The sequence below is a fragment of the Primulina eburnea genome, chromosome 8 (genome assembly GCF_022965805.1).
Source record: "Primulina eburnea isolate SZY01 chromosome 8, ASM2296580v1, whole genome shotgun sequence".
Classification (NCBI taxonomy): Eukaryota; Viridiplantae; Streptophyta; class Magnoliopsida; order Lamiales; family Gesneriaceae; genus Primulina; species Primulina eburnea.
Window position 1 is genome coordinate 43,590,464 of NC_133108.1, and position 25,581 is coordinate 43,616,044.

The following is a 25,581-nucleotide window of genomic DNA, read 5'->3' on the forward strand; positions in this document are numbered from 1 at the left end:
ATTAATTTTATTGATCGGACGGTCGAACCGGTGGAACCGGTTGAACCATTTTTTAAAGCTTGACCGGTTCGATTAACGGTCCGGTTATAAAAACACTGCTTATATCTTTCAAACTTTTTTTTTATAGTTTTGGTCATTTTCTCGAAAGAAACGTTGTCACGTTGAAAAAATACCAACATTGCCAAAATTTATTAGACTAATAACCAGCGCTTATCTATCTTCAACAAGACCAGATATAATATTGGATGACTCAAAGAGCGCATCAGGTTACTGTTTTACTTTTGGAAGTGGAGTTATTTCACATAACTCAAAGAAACAAGATGTCTCAATCTTCCGCAGAAGCTGAGTATATCTCAGCTGAAAATGCAGCAAATCAAACTTTGTGGCTTAGAAAATCTAACAGATCTTTGCCACCCTCAAGAGAAAGCAACAACAATCTGGGTTGATAATAAATCAGCAATATCCACCGCAAAAAATCCCGTGCAACATGGAAGAACCAAGAATATAAATGATGCAACCCGGGTAAAAAGGGCGAGTCGCGTCGGATACTCTACCGGATTAGCTATCAATATATTGAAGGAAATATGAGTTGGACGTCTGGACTGAGCTTCTTTCCTTCCATGATCGACTTGAGAGATCTGTGAACAAGAAAGTAACCACGTGAATGGACGTCGGGGGATGTCCGACGTGACCACTCCGATGCTTAAATCAGTGAAGAACTCAAGCAAGAAACCAATGTAACCAAGTGGTGGTTGTGAGATTGGTGTGGGAGGTGGAGAGTAAATGAACAATAAATTAGAGCATTCAATGTGTCAATAGAGAGTAAATGCAAAGAGTATACTGCTAAGTAATCAAGCCACCTAAATTTGAATTCAAAGCAACATAAATTGAATTCAAAGAACACCATTTTGGAATTCAACAACACAATTAACACATGGTTTGAGATTAGTCAAAAATGGTTAGTTTGATTATGTAAGCAATGAGGTTTTAATTTTTTTGTTTTTTCCCTAAACTTCACCTATAAATATTCATTCATTCTTCATTTCAAAATCACACCAAAACACAAAATACGCTCATCTACAATCATAAGTGTAGCAGTGAGATAAATGATTTAGTGTGAGATTTCTTAAGTTGGAAGAAATATGATTAGTGGAGAGAAAGTGAGTGTTAAAATCAGAGTGTTCTGAGTGAAATACTTTGTATTCTCAATTCTTTTGTCTTCTTTGTTATTAATAAAGAAGTGATCTCCTTGAGAGGTTTAAAGTGGACGTAGCCCAATCTTGGGGTGAACCGCTATAAATATTGGTGTCCATTTTATTCATTATTGATATCACTTATGATGTTCCGCTGCGGTGTTAACTAGTTTATTTCCCTGATATCCCAACATAAACATGGTATTTATAGTAGGATATACAATGATGACCTCGTTCTTTGTGTTGAGCATTAATTATAGTAGGACGGCTGATTATACACTATTGTTTTGACATATCAAATCTCATATTAATTACATCCAGTCTCCCTGATTCAAATCTCATATTAATTACATCCAGTCTCCCTGATTTTATCAGCCACTTGCACTAGTGTCAGAGATAGGTCATCCGTGTACCCTACTTTTTCGGCGTTCATTAAATGCAACACACATATCGAAGTGGTCCGGTTAGGGAGTTTCTCGGGATTTATTATGAGGGCCCGGGCATACAATGTTCCGGAGAAGCTATATCCCGGGTGCTTCCATGGCCCGGCCTCTTGACTGCCTGGCCCCTCCATGGATTCTTCAAGTCGTACTCTCCTCATCCCGAGCAATCCCACAACTCAGATGTCGATCCAATTTGTCGCCTTATTGATCTGGGAACAGTCCATCCTTCTGACTCGGGCACTCTTCCATAGACAGGTTCCATGACCCGGGACATCTCGGAGCATCAATAAATGTTAAATATCATGCAATTAGAGAAGCTGAGAAGATTGGAGAAATAAAGCTTACATATTGGTTCAGAGAATCAAGTTGCGGACATTCTCACAAAAGTACTCCCCAGAGCTAAAGTTCAGCTGCTACGATCAATGCTTGGAATAATATAAAGGAGGAGTGTTAATTGTTGACATCCTTCAAGGAAATCAAGTATTGATTATTTTTTCTATTTTAAAATAAATTGTATATCAATATTTATGGAATAATTTTTTTTGTTTTAATTTAGAATATTTGGTGGATTGTTTAGTGCATATGATTATGATTGTATCTGAGATGAATAAAATATTAAGCCAAATTAACTTCTTTTCTAAATATGATCAATTTGGCTTTGTGATATGAAGATAAACTTGTCGTTGGTCTCAACTACTGCAGGTATATATGATACAATTGTGAATATATATATATAATGAAGGATGTATTCTGTCGCTCGTACTATCATGTGATCCTCCCATTCCTTGTCCGAATATTAATTACGTCCTTTGTCACAAAGTGAGATATCTGTTCCACGCTCTTGTGCGGTATTGTTGTTATTTAGCATTGGTCTTTCATGCGAAATAAAACTGACTATATATTTCACCGGATGATTATTATATAACAGTATATGTGTACATGATGGCTGGCTTTGCCCTGTGATAACAGAATGATTTACTTCTGTATGACACATTATAAATCGCAGCAGTAACCTCTCTAAGTATCATAAAGTTATCCCAGAGTTGTTCAAAGGAGAGGTTGTGGGACAATATCTGATATGGCATATACGTTTTTGAGAACTCGTTGTTTTGATCAGCTTATCTATTAAAAGTTAATACTATGAAGGGAAAACATGTCCGATCTTATCTACTTCTTTTCTAATGAAGTGTCACACCTGAGTGCTAAAAGTTTGGGGCATCCTGTTCTTAAGGGTGATACTTTATGAGATGGTACGTTTGTCACCAATGATACCACACTTGGTGGTTCTGACCATGGCAGCTTTATACTTCTTACGGGTCCTAACATGGGTGGGAATTCTACTTTCTTATGCCAAGTTTGTTTGGCGGTGATTTTGGACCAGATCAGTTTTTGGAACTTTAAATGAAGTATCTCCGAAATGTCCTATTTCTTCATTAATGGCTCCACTTAATTATTCCAAATAGGAGCTGATGTGCCAGCAGAAAGTTTAAAGCTGACTCCTATCGGCCGAATTTTTGTTCGAAGGTGCTAAAGATCATATTATGGCTGGCTACAGCACATTCCTTACAGAGCTTTTGGAAACTGCTTCTATGCTACGTTAGCAGGATGTTAAAAGTCCTCGTGGTTTTGGAATTCTACTCAATTATCCTTTGGAATCATGAGTTGTGTTTACCATATTCTTTTAATATCCCAGTAGATGTACGTGGGTGATTACTGGGCTTCGAGTTACCATATGAATGTAGATTCCATAGTAACATTCCGAGCATTTCAAATTTAAGAACTTGGCTAATTGTATCTGAGGTTTGGATTTGTTGCAAGATCTGTTTTTTCTTATAGTTCTTCGTAGCACCTTAGATTTGTTTAATATTTAGCTCATTTACGTTGCGTTTGTCATGTTCTACACCTGTAGATATTTAATAATACAGTCTTCTGCTATTCAAAGTTCACTTGTGGCATTGGATGATCAGCTGGGACGAGGGACATCAACATCAGATGGCCTAGCCATTGCGAGCTTGCTACTTCACTATAATTTAATTGTTTTTTTCTTTTTCATGTTTTCATTTCCATTTAGTATTTGTCAGATCAGATATTATTTTGTAGACATCTTGATTATGGTCGAGACAATCAATCTATAAGAGCGTACATGTTACTTTTCATCTTTGGTCCATTCTACTACCATTTAACTTCCTGAAAGATTCACCAAAAAGACATTCTTGGTTTTCTCATTGCTTTGTGATGTATTTTGCCAATGCATCAGTTCTTGAACATTTTTCAGCACTGTACAATGCCGTGGAATGTATTCTAAAGTAATATATTATTGAAGTACCAATGTTATTGTGGTAAATAATTTAAGAAAACTCACTTATCATGATGAAGATGATTTATACTGTGTATCGACTTAAAAACTGCATTTTTAACGTCTGCGCAGGTCTCCCTCTGTCATACGGCATGCCAAGATGCGAAAGAAATCACGGGTTTAGAGGAATATATCTTCCTCTACAAATTGAGGAATGACATGTGCCCTTGAAGTTAAGGTGTGAATGTTGCTCGATTGGCCGGTAAGTTAATCCTGAACGGCATTTGAAATACGTGAAGAACTCTGTGTCCTAACAAATAAGAAAACCGGAAACTTTCGAACCAGGAAAGTTTAGGTTCAAGCGTTTGAACGTCTTTGCAAGAATTTTCATTTTCTACCCAATCATTTACCATATGAGAATATTCCTGCATGATCTTTAATTCTACCTTTCCTATGACTGATGTACTTTTTATTAATTTGATCCCAAGACAGTAACTTGTTTTCTGCTGCTTTTCATTTATCCTATATTTTTTTCATCCTCGATATTGTTGTTTCATTATTAGCACCATTTTCCAGGACTTCTTGATGCGGTACTGCAAAGGGCAGCAAAAATGTCTATGAAGTTGGAAGTCATGGCAAAAGTTCGGGAGCCAACTTCCCCATTCAAAGTTGAGAAGATGATGTATCATTGGTCATCCAAAACTTCTTGAAAGTTGCAGCTAACGAAGACTGCGAGTCTTTCTCTAAAACAGTTGTTGTCGACTCTTTGATCAACCTGCAGAATCGAGGAAGGTTGCTTCTAGAACAATACTAGCTAGAAACCATGTACAACACTGCAGAGATTAGCTTTGCTTCATGATTCCATCTTTCCTTGTGTAAGAAATCACGCCTTCCTAACATTCTTCGTTTCAGTTGTAATTGAGCCGGGTTGCAAAATTTTCTGTTCAATCTGAGATTCAACTGAATTTGCATCACATTACTTATGTATAGCTATTGCAAACAAATCTCTCTTCCTTTCAATTGAACGTAAAAATTTAATTTATACATTCTTGTTTGTTCTTCAACAATAATTATTACGAGTACAAGATGTAAACCAAAGACACGAGTTGATCAACGTTGTAAAATGTGTTGCGCCACTCTTTTCTTGATCGTCTTCATTCCCCCTTACATGCCCATATCCGGATTCTGAAACAAGCAACAAAAATTCAACTCTTGGATTCTCTAATTCAACAGAAGATACTGGTGACACTTTGTTAATTCATTTTACAAATCAATATTAGGTTTGCTGTTCGATGATTGCGAATGCAATTTGTCCATCTAACATGGGGTTCATGAAATTTCACAAGCAAATTGTTAATAATTCTTACAGAATTCCGGAAGAATTACCTGACTATGATGCCTCACAGTATCTAGCAATGCCGTAAAAATCCGAAGCAGAATGTACATTGGAAAAAGTATGCCACTAATCTTGACTATTAACATCTGCATATGTATTTTAGCCAAAAAAGCTCAATCAGTTTGTGAACATATTATACTAAAGATCAATTCAAAGTGTAAGAGGACAGGCACTTACAGTAAGAAGTGAAAACGGGTGTCCCCCGACGGCGAGGACAACATATATATGTCTGATCAGAAGCAGAGAGGTGAACTGCAAATATGAGAAGAGGATATGTCAAATAAGGCAGCAAAATAATGAAAAATACAATAATAAAAAAATCTCGAGATATTCTCATCAAGTCGTTAATCATCAAAATTAGAGTTCAACACCGTGGAATCAACTGGCGTGATTTGGACATTTTTTCTCATAAGTAATTTGAATTATATGGCAACTCGTCTTAAACAACTACAGACTGTCACAAGATATACAAATTTCTAGCATAAGCTAGCAGAGGGAGAACTAAAGAAGGCAGTAAGAGATTGATCTTCATCTCTCCATTAATATCTTCATAGATTCAAAAAATATTTATTTATTTACATATTCACAAAAACACGACTTCGACCCTAGTAGGATTTCTTGAAATTAAGAATTCTAGTTTCACCAGTCATTCGAAAATCCTGACTCTGCTAATGCCAGCTAGCCTCTTTCTCATGTGAAACCATGAAAATAGTACACATTGCCTTATGCATGAGTTTTCTTACAACACAACTGTCATATTTTAAAACGGACATATGATTTTTTAAATTTGACCTCAAAATTTGAGATAAAAGTATGAAAAATAAACTAACAACTAGAGCCACTGATCTGCAGTAAGTAGCACTTTTATCAGCTGCATTTTCAAGAATTTCTTCATCATTTTGTTGATCTGCCCCAGTTCTCGAGTCTTCCAATCTAAACCTATATGCAGCACAATATTAAATTATATCCAGATATATTAAAAATAACCAAAATATGTATATTTAAAGAAAAGAAAAGGACAAAAATGAATACCTTATTGTCACTGTTGTATCATTTAATTGTCTTTTCTGAGGTGGAGATGTATACCCAGATTCAAATTTCTGCAATAAAATATTTGAAAATATATCGATTTTTAATCAAATTACGTCAACTCCGACAGCCCTTTAAATTAAAAGTTATGCATGGCGTTGCGTAGCTTAAGATTGTTCTCAAGTTCACACAGATACAGATAAGATAGAAGAAATGTCCCATTCTTTGCAAAATATATAAAAAGAAAGCAGCTTTATTACAGTCCAAGAAAGCCAGTTTGCTGGGAAAGAGACATATAAAAAACAATTCATTTGCCTTTGAATGATTGATATGCTCATCTATAACACACTGTTTCGAAATGAAAAAATCCACAATTATTAAAACCATTTCATTACAAAGAAAAATAAAAAATCCCAGTGATAAAGATCCTGAATCGATGTGATGATCGTAATATACCGTCCGAAATCGGTTTAAAACAGATATCTGAAATGGTTTTCAAGGGCTACAATCGACTTTTATAGTAATTTCGTTAAACCGTTTTCATATCTTTTTAGAATAAAGACGGAAACGAACTAGTTGCTACACAATGCCCTCGCTTCGAGGTCGAGGGCGCGAGAATGATTATGAACTGAACATAAAATAAATATATGGGCACCTCCAAGCAGATTTCACAAGTTGTGTTTCCCTTTTCATTGCACCACCTCTGAATGCAATCTCTATGTGCAAACTTCAAACAGAGAAGAAAAGAATCAAATAATCTATCAGATATTATTCAATAAAAATCGATAATAACATTAAATTGGAAACTGAATGGATGAAATATAAACAGAGAAATTTTCTCCAACATACACTACTGCATAAAAATTAATAATAACATTAAATTTGGAGCTTACTGCCTGATTAAAAAACAAAGAAATTTTCTGGGAAACTTTACTGTTAAATGATAATCACTGATAACATTAAGCATGAAGCTTAATTTATGATTTTTAAAAAAAAACAGAGAAACTTTCTGGGAAATATACCTTCAAACAAGAATCAATAACACTAACATTAAATTTGGAGCTTATTGTCTGATTAAAAACAGAGAAATTTTATGGGAAATATACCTTAACTGTCCCAGAACAAGCGCAAGGAGCCTCCAGTCTTTGAAAATCTTCTTCATGGCATATTCTGCATGCAAATATTTCTCCAGAATATGATCTTAAATCAGATATCAACAACGCAGTATCACTCATTCTTTTCAAAATAAATGTAAATATTAAATAAAAAATGATGTATTTGTTTTTTTCTCTCCCTGGCTCTTTGTTTCTTTCTTACTCTCATCAAACTTACGAGTTTTGTAGAATTTATATAAAATAAGCTTGACTGTGACGTGGGGGTGAGTTCATCAAATATAATATTTATATTTTGATCCCTACCCCATATGATGGCAACCAATAACCAAAGTGGGGGCGGGGCCTAGAAGCCTAGCCCGACGCCAGTTATACAAATATTTTTGACAAAAATTTGTGTAAGATGGTTTCACGGGTTGTATTTGGTGAGACAGATCTTGTATTTGGATAGTCCGTGAAAAAATATTATTTTTTATGCTAAAAATATTACTTTTATTATTGTGAATATAGGTAGGTTAACCCGTCTCACAGAAGATTATGATCCGTGAGACGGTCTCACATGAGGCTCACTCAAAATTTTATATATAATTGGATTAAAAAAATTAAGAATTATTTAATTGAACTTTTTTATACTTATCCTCGTATTTTCAAAATCAGTACAAAAGAAGAGAACAAAAAAATGGAAGTTGAGAGTAAAAATAACCAAAATTGAGCTGAGTAAATCGAAATAATCGAAACCAAAATAACAGAAGTATAAATCAAAATAACAGAATTTGTATAAAATAAGAACCAAATTTCTAAATTAAACAAAAATATATTAAATTAAATTAAATAGATTTGGTGGGTAATGGTTACCCGTATAGGGTAGCAGGAAGTTGGGAATGAGCTGGACCGCAACGTGCCGTTGAGTTGACCCGAACAAGTTGCCTATAGAAATATTTATATTTAGATCCTTAAACCAAATCTATCCTTTATGATAATTCCCAAATAAACCTCGTGTGATTCATGCCAGTTTTATTTAATTCGGTGGACATTTTATAAATCTCATACTCCGAACTGAGCTTCATGTGCAGCTCATGCCAATTTTACTCAATTAAGCAAACATGTGAAGGCACAGTCACTAAACCGTATCGAGCGAAATTTGGATATCTCCATACAGTACGTCCGAACGGATCCACATGCACAATTCATGCCAATTTTACTTCATTATGGATTGGACGGGGACGGATCTAACATTATCGTTTTACGACTTTTTGCTAGTTGAGATATCATATTATGATTTAAATTTTTGTATCAAACTAGTTAATGTGAGACTGATCTCCAATCGATCCGCTTCGTGAAAATATAATTTTTCTATTTAAACATGAATAAAGTTGAATGTTTCACGAAAATAATATATGTGAGATCGTATTAAAAAAATCATACTCTTTTTTTTTTTTAATTAGATTAGATTAGATGAATTAGTGCATTTTATCAATAAATGTTAGTCAAAATGCATTAAGTAGGGATGCTCTCATTGAATGGGCCAAACTTTTATACGTGAGAGATGTATTAAAGATGAATCCCAATTTATTTAACCATCCGTCTTGAAAATGGCTCCAACGTATTTATTGCATCGATAGGGCAAATTTTTTAATTCAAAAGAACATTTATTGTTTTAGATTTAGATTAGAATTTGTCAACTTTCGGAGCTAAAAACCTTACAGGGATGGACCAAGAAAATTTGGACAGAAATGGGACCAAATCGTCCATCGGAATCGCCAAAGGCCCAAATGGTTTAACCAATATTCTGTAGGGCCAAATATTGATTTGTTTGCCAATTCGTCGATACGTAATTATTAATTACCTGTTTATGTCTATGAAATCATGAAATATTTATCAATTTATAAGTAATATTTAATCGAACTTTCCATTTTAAAATTTAAGCAAAAAACAGATGTATCTATTTAAACATGCACCAGCTCATTTAAAAAAAAATAAAAAATCGACCTTTCATATACAAACAAACACAAACTTTTGGAGAGCATTAAAAATGGCAAACTTTAGGGCTTTGCGGTTCTTTATCATATTTGTGATCACGCTTTCGATAGGTATGTATTTTCTTTTTATCACTATTTCTTTCATCAAAAACTTTTGTCTTGCCGGACGAAATTTGAAAATTTTCGATAAAAATATTTTATTTACAAAATCTCCTGTGTTATAATTAAATCGGGAAAAAATTAATTAAATGACTAAAACTAATAATACAAATAAGTAAAAATTATTTATTTTTTAAGTATTTCTAATTTGTGTTTGCAGGTGCTAATCATATCTATGTAGAAGGGTATGTTAACTGCGAAGGAGGCCGCTACCACATTGGTTCTTGTAACTACAGAAATCAAGAAGATGCCTATAAATGTAACGGCTTCTGCCGCGGAGCCGGTTGTGGATCCGGGGCTTGTGTTAACGCCAACCCGAACCCGGCAAAAAATCTTTGTCGATGCCTTGTTGCTTGATTATCACAGCTTGAAAATTTATGATATTGGATCTAATATGTTTTGATTTCTAGTCATCTATAATTTTTCATTAATTATTCCGCTAAATGTAACGATTATTGAAAGTTGCTACACATAAATGGAAATCAACGAAATTATTATAATGCAATGTGTTTGAAATCGTAGATTTAAATTTATTTGACTTGATTGGATCGATAAAAACAGATTTATATTTTGATCCCTAGCCCATACGATGACAACCTTAAAAGCGGGTTATTTTATTTTTTAACTTCGCTCAACTAATTTTTTTAAAAAATAACATATATTTTAAATATACTTGAGAAGGTCATTTTCTTTAAAAAAAAAAGAATTGATCGAGATTATTTAATCAACTCAATCATTTTCATAAAACGAGAATATGTACTTAATAATTACCAGTAAAGCATATTGTATAATCACATTTTGAAAACCTAAAACGTGATATTCTTAATTTCGTTCTATATTAATTTTACTCGCTATATGTTTCATTCGTAAAATGATGGCAGACGAGACGTAAAGGATTGGATACTTTAAAAATGTGGGCTTCTATCTAGGCTTTAGCCCGAGTGGCCCAATTTTTTTTTGAAAAAATTTATAAGTAAATTTTTGTATAATTTTAGAATAATATGATATTAGTCCGGGTATATCAATATAAAATATTAAAAAATTCTAAAGTTTAAAATTCTAATCCGTACGGAGCCATATTTCTGGCTCCGCCCCTGCTTTAAATAAGTAGTTAAAAATTGCTTAAAGCTTACACCAAATGGAACCGCCCGATCCATTCAAGTCCGGTGCTGACGAGATTCTCATATAGACAAGTATTACATGATTTCAAATAAATAAAGTCAAATAAACTTCACAATAAATGACATCATAAAGGTTCGTGCCATATTTACGTGCAACTTGCTCATTTTACCCCAAAGAAAAACCAAAAAAGGTATAGAATAAAATATTGTTTTAGAATTTCTTGAAGAAGTTGAACTAATAATTGACGAGAATAGCAAAAGCAAAGCTGTAATTTTACATCACCCTTCACCACTTCCAATGAAACGGATAATACATTAAATTAATACTTTTAAAAAAAAATATACGTATAAAATTTTAAGAATTGTTTTACGAAAAACGAGTACAGAGCTCCCCGAATTTTAACCCGAAAAATGGTTTCGGTTCACAATTCACACAACTGACCACTCATATAAAAACACATCCCACCACTTTCATATATCACCTCATATAACAGGAGTAATTTCCCTTCAAAAAAATGAGGTCAAGCGCCATCTTTTGCTTTGTTTTCTTCTGTCTCCAATTGCTGACTTTCACCATTACCGAGGCCCGGCAGCCCTTCGCCTGCAGCTCGAGAGATTCAGCCAACAAAAGATTACCATTCTGCAGAGCAGATTTAACCATAGCTGACAGAGTGAAGGATTTACTGGGGCGCTTGACATTGCAAGAGAAAGTTAGGCTGCTTGTCAACAATGCAGCCGCCGTGCCGCGGCTGGGGATCGACAGGTACGAGTGGTGGTCGGAGGCGCTCCATGGAGTTTCCAATGTGGGGCCGGGGACGAGATTCGGTGGCGAATTCCCTGGCGCCACCAGCTTCCCGCAGGTGATCACCACTGCTGCCTCTTTCAATGCTTCCTTGTGGGAGGAGATTGGAAAAGTAAGTAAAATTATTCATTAACCTTTGCTTTTCTAAAGTTTGATTAAAATATAGTTTTTTGTTGGATGATGATGTTCGGGTAGGTTGGATGTGCTTCGATAGGTAGTGTAGCGAGCAAGAAAAGTTTTTTTTTTTTTTTTAAGATTTTGATATGATAGAATGAGTATGACCTGACCTAATTGGATGAATTCGCTGACCTGATTGGATGAATTCGGGTGGTCCCTAGTCTCCCGGTACTCTGTCCTAATCTGTCCGGACGGCCTGTCCTGGTATACTTTGCACACACTCAACAAGATAATGTTGGCGCGAGAAAGGTTGCAATGTATCAATTTCGAAGCTCAAGTCAGTACACAATTCACTAAATAGAGAGTGAATTTATTGAATGTTGCAATGTTTTTCAAATGAGCAAACCCAGGTATTTCTAGTGGAGAAAATGACATCGCTTACAGTACATGTACATTGTTCTTGATTAGACATATGATCATGCCCTATCTTTTGACGACGGCTCATGCCATGTCATCTGTCAATAGACATAGTGACCCATACTGTTATGGTCTTGTCATAAGCACTGATTGTCATGCTAATGATGTATGTTGGTCAAGTCTGAGTCTTGTCATGAGCACTGATCATCATACTAATGATGGTCTGGTGACCCATAATGTCCGGATGACCTAAAACATGGCTGAGCGAGAGGACCCTGTCTTGGGTTGAGGATCTTGATCGGGCTGGAGCACCCTGTCCAGGAGAGAGGACCTTGGCCATATTTTAATATGATCAACTTCTGGGAGCAAATTGGAATTTGACTCGTTTAAGTTCTTTTTTTTGTCTGATTCCAAGAATGACCCAAACTATATCCAAATATCAATCAAATTTTTGGTATGCTTTTATGGTTTGCGTGTGTCGTATGTTATCAAAATAATACAAATGTCATAAGAATCATCAATGATTAGCATATTTAATAATAAAAAAGTTATATAATAGGCAGCTAATATATATTTCCTTTGAAAAACCAATTTCTTCAAAAATCATTTTCACCGATTCTATACCACTGTACATTTCAAATAAAAATTATTTAAAATTAAATTTACAGCGTTAAACTTTGTCACTCTTGGATTTCTGTGCGTATGGAACACGCCCTTTTTCTGAGAGTGTCTAAGAAAAAGCTGTTAGTATTAGATTACACATTTTCAAGCGAAAGGTACAAACAAATTTATTTGCAAGTTGCCACCAATCAGCTGCGACGTTTTTAGATTACGTCAGTGGGCTCGGTTTGCTCTATTAGTCTACCATTGTTGATAAGATCTTGTCACACATATAATTAAAAAAAAAAAGTGGTGTATAATTCCCATTCATTACTAACTGTGCCGGTTAATTGGGATGTTAATTCGAGTTGATTAAGTATTTAATCCCAATCAAATATTTTAACCATATCGAAGACACAGTTTGAAATAATTTTATGTTGTAGAGCTTAAAATTTATGGTCAAATAGATTAATCCATACAAACCAAATATTCGAGGACATATTCACTGCATATTCATTCAATAGGTCGTATCAGACGAGGCCCGAGCCATGTACAATGGCGGTGCTGCTGGCCTGACATATTGGAGCCCAAACATCAACATATTCCGTGACCCGAGATGGGGCCGTGGGCAGGAAACCCCGGGTGAGGACCCGATGGTGGCTGGTGTTTACGCAGCGAGCTATGTCAAGGGGTTACAGGGAACTGACGGCGGCGACCGGCTGAAGGTGGCGGCATGTTGCAAGCATTACACGGCGTACGACCTCGACAACTGGAGTGGGGTGGATAGATTCCATTTTAATGCCAAGGTATGGAATGATACGTCAAAGTGATGGGCCATGTCGTTTGTTTATTAGACACGATATTGTTTTTCTGACAATTTATGACTTTTACGACCCCACTTTCCAATCCCTTTTATCATTTTCCACTAATTTATTATTTTGGTACTGAATTTATGATTCACGTTGGGTTTCTAAAAAAAATTTGAGGTGAGTCCGTTTCACGAGGCTCGATATTTGTTTACTCGGCCATTATTCATTTGAAATAGTAAATCGAAATCGAAACTGTTTTTTAAAGAAACAAAAACAAAATCAAAACAATTTTTAATGATGATTTATATATACCATAAACTTTATGTAATGATGTACTGAATTTTGTCGCTGATATTTGATTTGCATTCGACTTAATGTATGTAAATTTAATACAGGATTATTGTTCACATGCATGCAAGATAATTGTTTAATATGTATAACGTCCATCATTTAAGCATGTAGTATTGAATTAAAACATGTATAGATATATCATCAAGAGACAATTAGTCTTATATTTATCAGAGGGCAGTAAAATAGTCAAATAAAGTAATAATATTCAAGAATTCTTCGTCCAATGCCTTGACTTATTATTGGAGCTTGATAAAAATAATCAAAATGCTCCATATATAGATTTATACTATTAAGTTTAGCATGGTTAACACTTAATATTATGGATGCTAATCTAATGAGAAGAGTCTTCCCAAGAAGTCCCGTTAGCTTTGTTGGTTATCAAAAAGAGCACTGCTGTTATTTTATAGAGAAGAATCCATATTCCTCTGAACCGAGCTGGAATCGATTACACGTAAAGAGCGGTTTTTGAATTGTTCAGGTAAGCAAGCAAGATCTCGAGGATACATTCGATGTACCATTCAAGAGTTGTGTGATGGAGGGTAAGGTTGCGAGTGTGATGTGTTCATACAATCAAGTAAATGGTATTCCGACCTGCGCGGACCCCAGACTTCTCAGGGGAACGGTAAGAGGTGCCTGGCGTCTTAACGGGTATATTGTTTCGGACTGTGACTCGGTGGGTGTTTTGTATGATAATCAGCATTATACATCAACACCGGAAGCAGCAGCAGCTGATGCAATCAAAGCAGGTTTGTTAGTACTTGGAACAAACAACATTTAGCCACAATTTGGTTGATAATGCTGTAGATTTTATGAATTCCAGGTTTGGACTTGGACTGTGGGCCTTTTCTGGCTGTGCACACGGAGAATGCGGTGCGGAAAGGGCTGTTAAACGAAGAAGAAATAAATGGCGCATTGGCTAACTCTATCAAGGTTCAAATGAGACTGGGAATGTTCGATGGAGAACCATCAGCGCATCCGTATGGTAAACTTGGCCCGAAAGACGTGTGCAGCCCTGCACACCGAGAGCTGGCCTTGGAAGCAGCGAGACAGGGCATTGTTTTGCTGAAAAATGAAGGGCCTTCGCTGCCGCTTTCTCCAAGAAGGCACCGTCCCATCGCTGTTATTGGGCCTAATTCAGATGTCACAGTCACCATGATTGGCAATTATGCTGGTAACAAAGATCACTCAAGTGTATTTTTGAGTTTTCATCTAAAAGTAGGGGCTAAATTTTTCTTTGAAAAATGTGTAGGTGTTGCGTGTGGATACACTACTCCATTACATGGTATAACAAAGTACACAAGAACCATTCATCAACCGGGTTGTGTGGATGTTGCTTGCTCTAGTGATGTGCTGTTTGGTGGAGCCATTAGAGCTGCACTCCAGGCGGATGCAACTATTATGGTAATGGGACTGGATCAATCTATTGAGGCAGAGTTTAGAGACAGAGCAGGACTGATGCTACCAGGTCGCCAACAAGAGCTCATATCAAAGGTTGCCGCTGCCTCAAAGGGTCCAATAATTTTGGTATTAATGAGCGGTGGTCCGGTCGATGTATCGTTTGCCAAAAAAGATCCCAAAATCCAATCGATATTGTGGGTTGGCTATCCGGGGCAAGCTGGTGGAGCCGCCATTGCCGATGTTTTGTTCGGAACACACAATCCAGGTATGGATAGAACTTTGTGTCTGGCTGAGGACTTGATCCTTCTGAAATATTGATATTTGATGGGATTAATTTAGGTGGAAAGCTTCCGATGACTTGGTACAAACAAGAATACCTCAACAACTTACCAATGACAACCATGGACATGAGGTCGGATCCGTCAAGAAACTATCCTGGAAGGAGTTACAGGTTCTACAAAGGACCTGTGGCATATCCATTTGGGCACGGACTGAGCTACACGAGCTTCGTGCACACGATTGTGGATGGTCCGAAGGTGGTATCCATTCCTATAGATGGCCGCCACCACTTGAATTCCACAGTCGTTTCAAGCAACGCAATCCATGTGACTCATGCTAGATGTAACAGGCTCTCCCTTAGCTTATCTGTGGATGTAAAAAACATAGGCTCGAAAGATGGTTCCCATACATTGCTCGTGTACTCATCTCCACCAGAATCACTTTGGGCGCCGAGCAAACAATTGGTTGCTTTCGAGAAAGTGAGCGTGCCTGCAGGAGGGCAACGACAAGTTGCTGTTAACATTCATGTTTGTAAGCATCTAAGTGTGGTGGATAGGGCGGGAATCCGGCGGATTCAGATGGGAGAGCATGCACTTCACATTGGGGATATAAGGCATCCCATTTCACTTCAAGCTCAAACTCTACGGGTGATCAAATCCTGATCAAATGTCTATTTTTTCCGTATTTATGAAGTTGAAGCAGGGCAGTAAATAAAGTGCGTAATTTGCTGCTACTGTGCCTCTCTTTAGGCATCCCTTTCAAGGAGAAAAACGAAGTTTATTTTCATTAATGAGAAAAACAAAAACAAAAACAAAAACAAGTGAAATATCTGAAACTATATCTGACATATAAAAAAGTATGATCCATTGCTTAGGCCACCTTATATTTTCTTCTACATAGATGAGATTTATTACTCTATGTCTTAAGAAGGGAAAGTTCCATATCAATCTTCTTACTTTTCCATGCAGAACACGATTCTTGAAAGCGTAATCGTCGAACCATGGTTACTGTAAATCGGAGTAGCTCTCCGTTGCTTGGCAAGAATGTCTCGCCCAAACTGCTAAAGAGACAAATGAAGTTGCAGCAAGAAACTCAACTTCAGGTGTTAGTGAAGGTTGGTACCTTCTTTGAAGACCACGAAATACTTCTGAGCCATCGTGACTGCAAAACCATGGATTTTCCATATCCAAATTCGTTTGCATAATCGATAACAATGAAGCCAAACAAATGCATCATTGCAAGGTGAGACATATACAATTAAAATTTAAGAATTTCATACTACACAAAAAAAAAAAAACAAGAAGAAGAAGAAGAAGATTTACAGAATTTTTGAAACAAATAATAGGGAGATGTTGGGCTTGGGCTTCTCTCGTCATTTCATGCTGGACTTGGGCTTCACAAAAGTCGAAATAAAAGATCCAGAAGAGTTTGATTAAATTTATTTAAAAAAACTTATAGATTTTCATTTTAGGAGCTTATATCTAAAATATTAAGAGCTTATAAGTTATATGATCTTATTTTAAAAATAATTTGTCCAAATATTTGTATAAAATAACATAATGAAGCTTAAATTTGTTGAAATGTTCGATATTATAATATCTTTTTATGAGGATAATTATAAAAGGGCATAACATCGTGAAATTGATACACATTGCTATTTTTAATTATCATTGACTATTAATCAATTTATATGTTATGTTAGACAAGAGTATTTGATAAATGTTGTAAAATAGATGAGTATAATTTCATTTTTAAAAGACATTCAAATAAAATCTTAAAAAAAGTTGTTTTTAAAACAACTCTATCAAACAACTCCTTTAGACATTTTATAAGTTATTTTTTTAAAAAAATTATCAAACAAAATTTCAAAGCTTATAAATTGTTCGAGGGCAAATCTTGTGTGAGATTGTCTGGCTGATCTTAATCTGTGAGACGGGTAAACCCTATCGATATTCACAATAAAAAGTAATACTCTTAGCATAAAAAATAATATTTTTTCATAGATGACCAAAATAAGATATTCGTCTCACAAATATGACCCGTGAGACCCAATTATTATGTACGATGTGTCGATTGAGTCATTAATAAAAGTGTCTTCATCAATATATATATAATTTCATCGAAAGTCCATACGACGAGGTATATCTGATCTCCAATCGACTTGGGCGTCATTTTCCAGCCAAGTCGACACGAAATGGGGCGAAGACTGTAGAACAGGGATTGTCGTATCCAAGAATGGACAGCCCATCCCACGTATTATTTGTATATAATCAACTCATGCTGCGCTCTGGACGTGACTTTCTATTGCTTGAAGTTTACTCCAAAACAGGAAGTCATCGGCTAAACAAATATACATTCAACACCAAAACAAGGGATTTAATTAAATATGTCTGAAAAGTGAAAAGTGGAAACTCGATTCTGGTGGGATGGGCTCGATGACAATTAAGTGCATGCACTTCTATTCATGATTCACGGCCCTTGATCGCTTTGGCCATCTTTATTTGCTACCTTTCTTAAGCATTATTCAAATCTAATAATCGCATTAATCCAGGTAAACCACGAAAGATTATATACCACACAGTATTTTATTTTTTATGTAAAAATGTTGGAAAAGAGCAAAATTGATCGTGCAAATTCATCTGTTTTGTCCTCCTATGGACCAAAATTTGGGTTTTAATTTTTTTTTTGAGGTAATGATATAATATTGGACATATCAATAAAAGTGTCATGTCAACGTTACAGCGAGAACAACGAAATTAGTATATAACAAAACTCTGTCTAAACTAACTTATGAAACAAATGTTTCTTGTATATATATTAAAAAAAATCTTCCATTGCTGAAAAAGTTTTTGTTATTCTAAATTGCAGTACATGCCAAGATACGAAATGATAAAATAAAATATTAAGTGTCATTCGTTACCCAAGATTCTAATGCCCAAAAGTATGTGATTTGCTTGCAGTCCAAGGGACTGATTTTTTTTTTTTCCAATTTATACATTCGGTGCCTCTCTTCCCCGCAAAGTTTCCTCCAATTATTTTGAATGTGATTCTAATTTATATAGATATTTTTTCTTAGGTGACAGCTCCAACCAACTAAAAGCTGAAATGGGCATGAACAAATTGCGTGGACTGAAATATGTATAATAATTATATAAGCTCAAGATTTTTATATTGACAAATCCACCCATTATTTAGGTGTCAGACTCGCCCCATCGCTGAAATGTATACGTGGACCAATGTTAGCACGTGAGAGCTGGCACGTGCACACAAGAGCCTTGAGGTCTCGATTTCACATTTCTGTCCTTAGAATTAAGTTCACTATGTATCGTGTGGCCAAGGTTGTTTACACTAATTCTAGAATATGTAGTCTTGTTTTTCATATCGATATACGAAAATTCACTCCACGATTGGAGTATAGGCAAAATTGTGGCCAATGGATAAAAATATGAGGTTGATCGGACGAAATGGATTTTACCAATTTATAAAAGTAAACCTGATTTTTGCCCATTCTCTCATTGTGTGCAATAATACATTTGGAATGTGCGGCCGTTCACATGTTTGTTGACTAACATATAATTTATAAAAATGAAAGAAATGTACAAAGATTGCAACTGTTCTATTTGGGTCGAGTTTGTTAGGACATCGAGTTCCGCTCGTTAAGGTTAAGAAAAACATGTATTGATTAATTATATTCTTCTATCATTTTAAACCAGGATGTTGACAACAAAAATCGAATTAAATTTTTGCTCATAAAAAAAACATACAAACCATTCCATTAATTCATCACAAAATCGTCTAACCGATTGAGATCGAGGGAAGTTTCAAGTTTCTTTTGGGATATTATCTCAACTTTGCATATATAAAGGTGGGTATTTATTAATACATATAAGATATATTGAAAAATCAATGAACCACACATGTATCGATAAATATTCATCTTTAGATGTACTCTTGCAGTAATGTTTTAGAGTAACATCTCATTTATCTTGAAATCCGATTATCTTCTAGTAAATCGAGTTACCACCCCAAGTGCGTCGGGATAGAAAAATCAATATGTAGCGATTTAATTTACCCGAACTTGCTTCCTAAGATTCAAATAGGGTCGGATACCTTTCTCACCCATGCAAATGCAATCGATTCAGGCGTAGCTATGTTATTTTCAAAAACTGAGATGTACTACCACGAGCATGATTATATTGTACAATTGCTACAAGTACAGCATAATGACTAAAATTATACACGCATTCATGATGACCTCGGTATTATTCTGCCACTGTACATAAATGTAATCATATAAATTTTATAGAAACAATATGGTAATATCAGGGGGATAATATAAATGAAAATAAGGAGGATATTTTTTAAATTTCGTATTTATTTAAAATTATATATCCAATTTTTCCCAAGACTGCGTTCGTATGTTTTCTACATAAAAAAAAATAAAAAATCGATGACTTGGTATAAAAAAAAAAAATGAAGCCATTGGATAAGAATGTTAATTCGATGTGTGATTACCATACATTGCACATGTCTGGATAAAAAAGTTATCATATATGGGGAGGTAACTTTCTTGTCTGCCAGGGTGAACAAAGGTGCCTTAATTCCCTAATACAAATAATGTGTGATGGTTTTCTTGCATCCACCTTCTTTGATTTAGAAAATCGTAAAATTCAACGTCTAAATGGAGTTATGTAAATTTCATCTGAATTTTGCCGTAATTTTCACCATCGACCAGATATATCAACAATGTCTGGTGTCATATCAACGCTCCATGAATAAATGACTGAAACCATATCTAGGCTAAAAACAGTGATATATTTTTTTTTACCATAATCATTCCTGTGTTACAATTAATTAGAGTGACAACTAAAAGGTGACCCGTTAGGTGTAGCACATGTTTGGGTTCTGTTGCCTGTGAAATCCGCACTACTTTTCATATAATTATTATTGCTCATAAAATATTGGAAGATTTATTTTTACTTTATAATCGAACATTTAAAGGGGTTAGATCAGTTAAAAGCTATATATATCGACCCATCTTTAAATATTTGACAAACCCATAATTAATAATTTGATAAAATTAATATCTACCTGTGTATGTGTATCCATCCACATTCATTCATGTGCAGCTCATTAATCAATGTGGGTGAAATCTAAAGCAAAGCGAACCTCCAAAAGCCCAAAAAGGAAGCATGATTCTTGTGCCTTACGTCTAAGGGATCACTCTCTTTTATCCACTCTCCCAATAAATATTATATGTATAATGTAGATATATTGTACACATATCGTGCACACTTATGTAAATAACGATTAGGTTATACTTATCTATTGGATGTATAATTTTTCTATATTTCATCACATCCAATATCCAATTTTCATCTCATTGGTACTCACACAAGTGTGCATGGTTGATATGCAGCATATCTACATTATATATATAGTGTAGATATATTGCACATCCACCGTGCACACTTATGTGAGCACCGATGAGATGATACTTATCTATTGAATATACAAGTTTTCTATGTTTCATCACATTCAATATATAAGTTTTATTTTATTAGTGTTCACATAAATGTGCACGAAATATATTATGAAAGCGACTGAGATGTGTGATTTTAATAATTTATGAATTTTAACCTCCAAAGTAAAGTGGAGTGGTAGATGGCTAATCAATCCATGCATGTATCACGACCATTGTCCGTAATAATTATATTGTTGTTTATATTACGTCAATATTGTTGTAATGAACTTTTCAGCTCATAAATCACGACAATGATTTTTTTAATATATATATATATATATATATATATATATATATATATATATATATATATATATATAATTTTGAAGGAAAATTGTTTGATTCATCGCGAAAGTTCATCATTTATTTATTTTGAGCTTTAATTTGGTCTTTTTAAATGGCTGAATTTGGTCTCGGGACAAGTTTTTTTATTTATTTTTATCTCGGATTGTTAACAAATGATGCTCGACACCAATTAATATTAGGGTAAAAATTATCAAATATCTACTGAAATTATTTGATGAAAAAAATAGTTAACACATCATCCATATGCTAAATTATTTTTTTCGTCTCGTACTTAAAAATGAAAAAAAAAAATATGAAATATAAACTCAAAGGGCATAAAAAATATGGTGGCTCATCCATTATTGTTATATTACTTTATTTAATTTTGAACTTCTTAATATTTCCAAATAAATTAAAATTTGACTTATTTAAATTAGTATTCTAAATGATGCAAAGATCGTGAGAAGATTTTGTTGATGTGTTTTTAATAAAATATGAAACTCTTGAACTTATCAACTTTGAACTAGTGTTTAGTAATTTTTTTTTTTAAAAAAAATTATAATATATAAAAATAAGTAATTTCACATATTTTTATAATCTGTTTAAAAAAACGTTAGACTTACTCTACCTTATTTTTCCAGAATATATTTATTTTACATTATTTTTTTATATATATAGTTATACGATGTTTTCAATAATTATAATAATGAAAAAAATATAATATAAAATCTTCATTTTTTACTTTAACCAAATATCTTATTATTTTTTCAAAATAAGATTTTAAAAAGCTAATTAAAATTAGTTTTACAATAGAGCGACTCTCATGTAAGACTGTCTCACGGATCTTAATCTGTGAGACGGGTTAACTCTACGCATATTCACCATAAAAAGTAATACTCTTAGCATAGAAAGTAATATTTTTTCTTGGATAGTCCAAATAAGAGATCCGTCTCACGAACACGACCCGTAAGACCGTCTCACACAAGTTTTTGCCTTTGTGATATTAGGCTCGAACTAATTCCTAGTCAAATGTAATTGGATTTATGATTGAGAAAACAACTTTCTTGATTCACAACATTCGAAATCGAAAAATCTTATCTGAGAACAAACAAATTACGACTTGTAATATCATAATAATATAAATTTGTTTGACCAAATCAAAACTCAATTTCTTCCATATTGCCAGCCTCATTGTGTGTGTTGAGCTCCACGTCAGCGAATTTTGATTGCTTAGGCACTTAATCCTGTTTACCAAATCAAGATTTGAGCTTTAATCACACTTAACTAAATAAAGATTTTGCTAAATGACACATATAATTTTTCTTTCTTCGAAATATCAATAGAAAAATATTATTCGCCATCACCATCCCCTGTGTACAGTGTAGGGGTCTAGAGAGAGAAAGAGAGAGGAATCTGGTTGCCAGCCATGGATCATAGCTTTATCTCAGGTCAAAGCTGGCATTTCTCGTTTAATGCCTTCTCCTGCACTATTTACTCCCTCTCTAACATTTGAACTTTTCATTAAAATGTGGCAAGTTTTTCACCCATAAATCATCTCAGTTGTTTGGTGGTTGATTCAGATTCTTGGGTTTCTTCTATGGCTGCGGTGTCTCCGTCTCGCGGCGGGGGGGAGAAGAAACACTGGTGGTTCACCAATAGAAAGGTACCCGTCTTATATGTTAATCGTTTTATGCGATGTTTTGAATGCGGGAACTAATTGATTCTTGGGATACTGTTATGTTATTGTGATGCAGATGGTGGAGAGATATGTGAGGGAAGCGAGGATGTTGATTGCCACGCAAGAGGCTTCGGATATGTCGTCGGCGTTGGGTTTTCTGGAGGCGGCACTGGCGGTGGCGCCGCGCATGGAGGTGGCTCTGGAGCTGAAGGCGCGGTGTTTGCTGTATCTCGGGCGGTTTAAGGAGGTGGCGGATATGCTTCAGGACTATATTCCCAGCCTGAAATTGGTGGTCTCCGAGGATGCCTCGTCGTCGGGGTTATCGGATAGCTCGTCCACCCAGCATTCGAAGGAGCAAGTCAAGCTTCTGTCCTCCGACGGCGGCTGTCTGGATCGCAACGACACCGCGTTCAAGTGCTTCTCTGTGTCGGATTTGAAGAAGAAGGTGATGGCGGGGCTGTGCAAAAGCGTCGAGAGAGATGGGCAATGGAGGTATGCTGGAAAACCCATCCCCATTTTTCTTCTGCTTGATTATTTTAGATTCAGAGACTGGCTTGTAGATCACGCGAAATCGCTTGCAGCCGTTGTTGAAATTTCACCAAACCCGTCTTAGATTAAAGTTGGAAAATGTCAAAATCTTGTTTCTCGGCTAAAATTCTGTTTGATTCGTTGACAAATGTTAATTATCCAACAGGTATTCCGTATTAGGCCAAGCATGTTGCCACCTGGGCTTAATGGAGGACGCAATGGTGCTTCTCCAGACCGGAAAACGTCTCGCCACCGCCGCCTTCCGCCGTGAAAGCATTTCTCTGTCGGACGACGTCTTTACATCCAACAAGTTCCCACTCTCCGACGACATTTCGCCTGACAATCATCCACAATACCGGCCAAAAACCGAGTCCGAAAGCATTTCTCAACTCCTCTGCCAGATCAAACTCCTCATACGCCGCAAGACCGCAGCAATAGCCGCCCTCGACGCGGGTCTCTACTCTGAATCCATTCGGCATTTCTCCAAAATCGTGGATGGCCGCCGAGGAGCTCCACAGGGTTTCCTCTCCGAATGCTACGTGCACCGGGCCGTGGCTTTTCAGTCCGCCGGTCGAGTAGCGGAAGCAATAGCAGATTGCAACAGAGCATTAGCTCTGGACACTAGCTGCATTGAAGCGCTCACCATTAGAGCGACTTTATTCGAAACCATCCGATGTTTGCCAGATAGTCTCCACGATCTTGAACACTTGAAACTGCTGTACAATTCGATTCTTCGCGATCGAAAATTGCCAGGACCTGCCTGGAAGAGGCAAAACATCCAGTATAGAGAAATACCAGGAAAATTATGTTCATTGGCTTCGAAAATCCAGCAATTAAAGCAAAGGGTCGCTGCAGGCGAAATCGGCCATGTCGATTACTATGGGCTGATTGGATTGAGAAGAGGATGCTCTAGATCAGAGGTAGAAAGAGCTCATTTGCTGCTAACCCTCAAACACAAGCCCGATAAATCCTCAAGTTTCATCGACAAGTGCGAGTTTGCTGATGACAAAGACGTGGATTCAGTTCGAGATCGGGCGAAGTTATCCGCTCTTCTCCTCTACAGAATGATACAGAAAGGCTACACTAGTGTAATGGCAACAATCTCTGACGAAGAATCTGCTGAGAACAAGAGAAAGAAAACCGCCGTGGCGGTCATCCTGCAACCCCCGGTTGCGAAAATGGATTCTACTCCGGCAGCCATATCCGAATCTGCGAATTGCAAGAATAACAGTACCATGCTCGTAACAACCCCGCCAGCTTCAGTGTTTCAAGGAGTTTTCTGCCGTGACCTCTCCGCCGTCGGGAACTTGCTGTCTCAGACAGGGTTTAACCGTCCGATGACAGTTAAGTACGAGGCATTGAGCTGTTAAGTAATGGTGATTATCAGATGGTTGGTTAACTCTGGCAAAATTGTATTCGTTGATCATTGAGAAATGAAAAAAAGCACGAAACTCCATTTGTAAAATCAATAATAATTTTGAATTTTGCGAAAAAAATTATATAGTTTTTCAAGAAGTATTTGATCTTACACACAGGATTTCGTGCTATTTCGATTTTCCCATACACCGCGAATGCAATTTGCCAGTGAAATCGGAGGAGGCGGCAAATAATGATGTACAAACGGGGAAGCTTCACGTACTATCAAAATTAACTTCTGTTCCAAAATTTTGATATCTTGTTTATTTATTTTTCTAGAAGTAGAATTTCCCATCTTTATTTATTTTATTATGCGTCTTTGTTAGCTGTACAAGCTTTTATTATGATTTCAGAAGTTGACGAATAAGAAAAGAAAAGCTTTTCTTTTTCTAAAATTGAAAATTTCTGCTGTTCCTTCAAAAATATATCGCCAGAATTCAATATAAAGTCTGAATCTGAAGAAAGGGGTTTCAACATAAATGTGGCAGAACTTACCATTTTGGTCCTAACTATATTTTTAAATGAAATTGACAAAAAATAAAATTACATTTTAATGTGCAAAATATAATATTTTAAATCTTATTACTATAGAGTCAATAAGAAAATTCTATTTGGTGACCTGTAATCACATATTTGTTAGATCAACGTT

The 25,581-nt window shown here is 35.6% G+C and overlaps 3 protein-coding genes across 3 annotated transcripts; 2 read left to right on the forward strand and 1 right to left on the reverse strand.

Moving 5' to 3' along the window:
- Positions 1 to 4,917: 4,917 nt before the first annotated feature.
- On the reverse strand, positions 4,918 to 7,690 carry LOC140840092 (uncharacterized). The gene is made up of 7 exons (XM_073207202.1): positions 7,464 to 7,690; positions 7,013 to 7,084; positions 6,361 to 6,428; positions 6,159 to 6,267; positions 5,506 to 5,580; positions 5,319 to 5,414; positions 4,918 to 5,117 (listed from the first exon to the last, which is right to left on the reverse strand). Exons 1-7 carry the CDS (start codon positions 7,590 to 7,592, stop codon positions 5,097 to 5,099), a joined length of 570 nt encoding a protein of 189 aa, XP_073063303.1. The 5' UTR covers positions 7,593 to 7,690; the 3' UTR covers positions 4,918 to 5,096.
- A 3,500-nt stretch (positions 7,691 to 11,190) lies between these two features.
- On the forward strand, positions 11,191 to 16,287 carry LOC140840093 (probable beta-D-xylosidase 2). The gene is made up of 6 exons (XM_073207203.1): positions 11,191 to 11,642; positions 13,189 to 13,470; positions 14,303 to 14,570; positions 14,645 to 14,995; positions 15,074 to 15,487; positions 15,562 to 16,287. The coding sequence occupies exons 1-6, from the start codon at positions 11,244 to 11,246 to the stop codon at positions 16,161 to 16,163; spliced, it is 2,316 nt and encodes a 771-aa protein (XP_073063304.1). The 5' UTR covers positions 11,191 to 11,243; the 3' UTR covers positions 16,164 to 16,287.
- Positions 16,288 to 22,609: 6,322 nt separating this feature from the next.
- On the forward strand, positions 22,610 to 25,266 carry LOC140840094 (uncharacterized). Its single transcript, XM_073207204.1, has 4 exons — positions 22,610 to 22,758; positions 22,891 to 22,973; positions 23,065 to 23,480; positions 23,683 to 25,266. Exons 1-4 carry the CDS (start codon positions 22,737 to 22,739, stop codon positions 24,884 to 24,886), a joined length of 1,725 nt encoding a protein of 574 aa, XP_073063305.1. The 5' UTR covers positions 22,610 to 22,736; the 3' UTR covers positions 24,887 to 25,266.
- Positions 25,267 to 25,581: the final 315 nt, after the last annotated feature.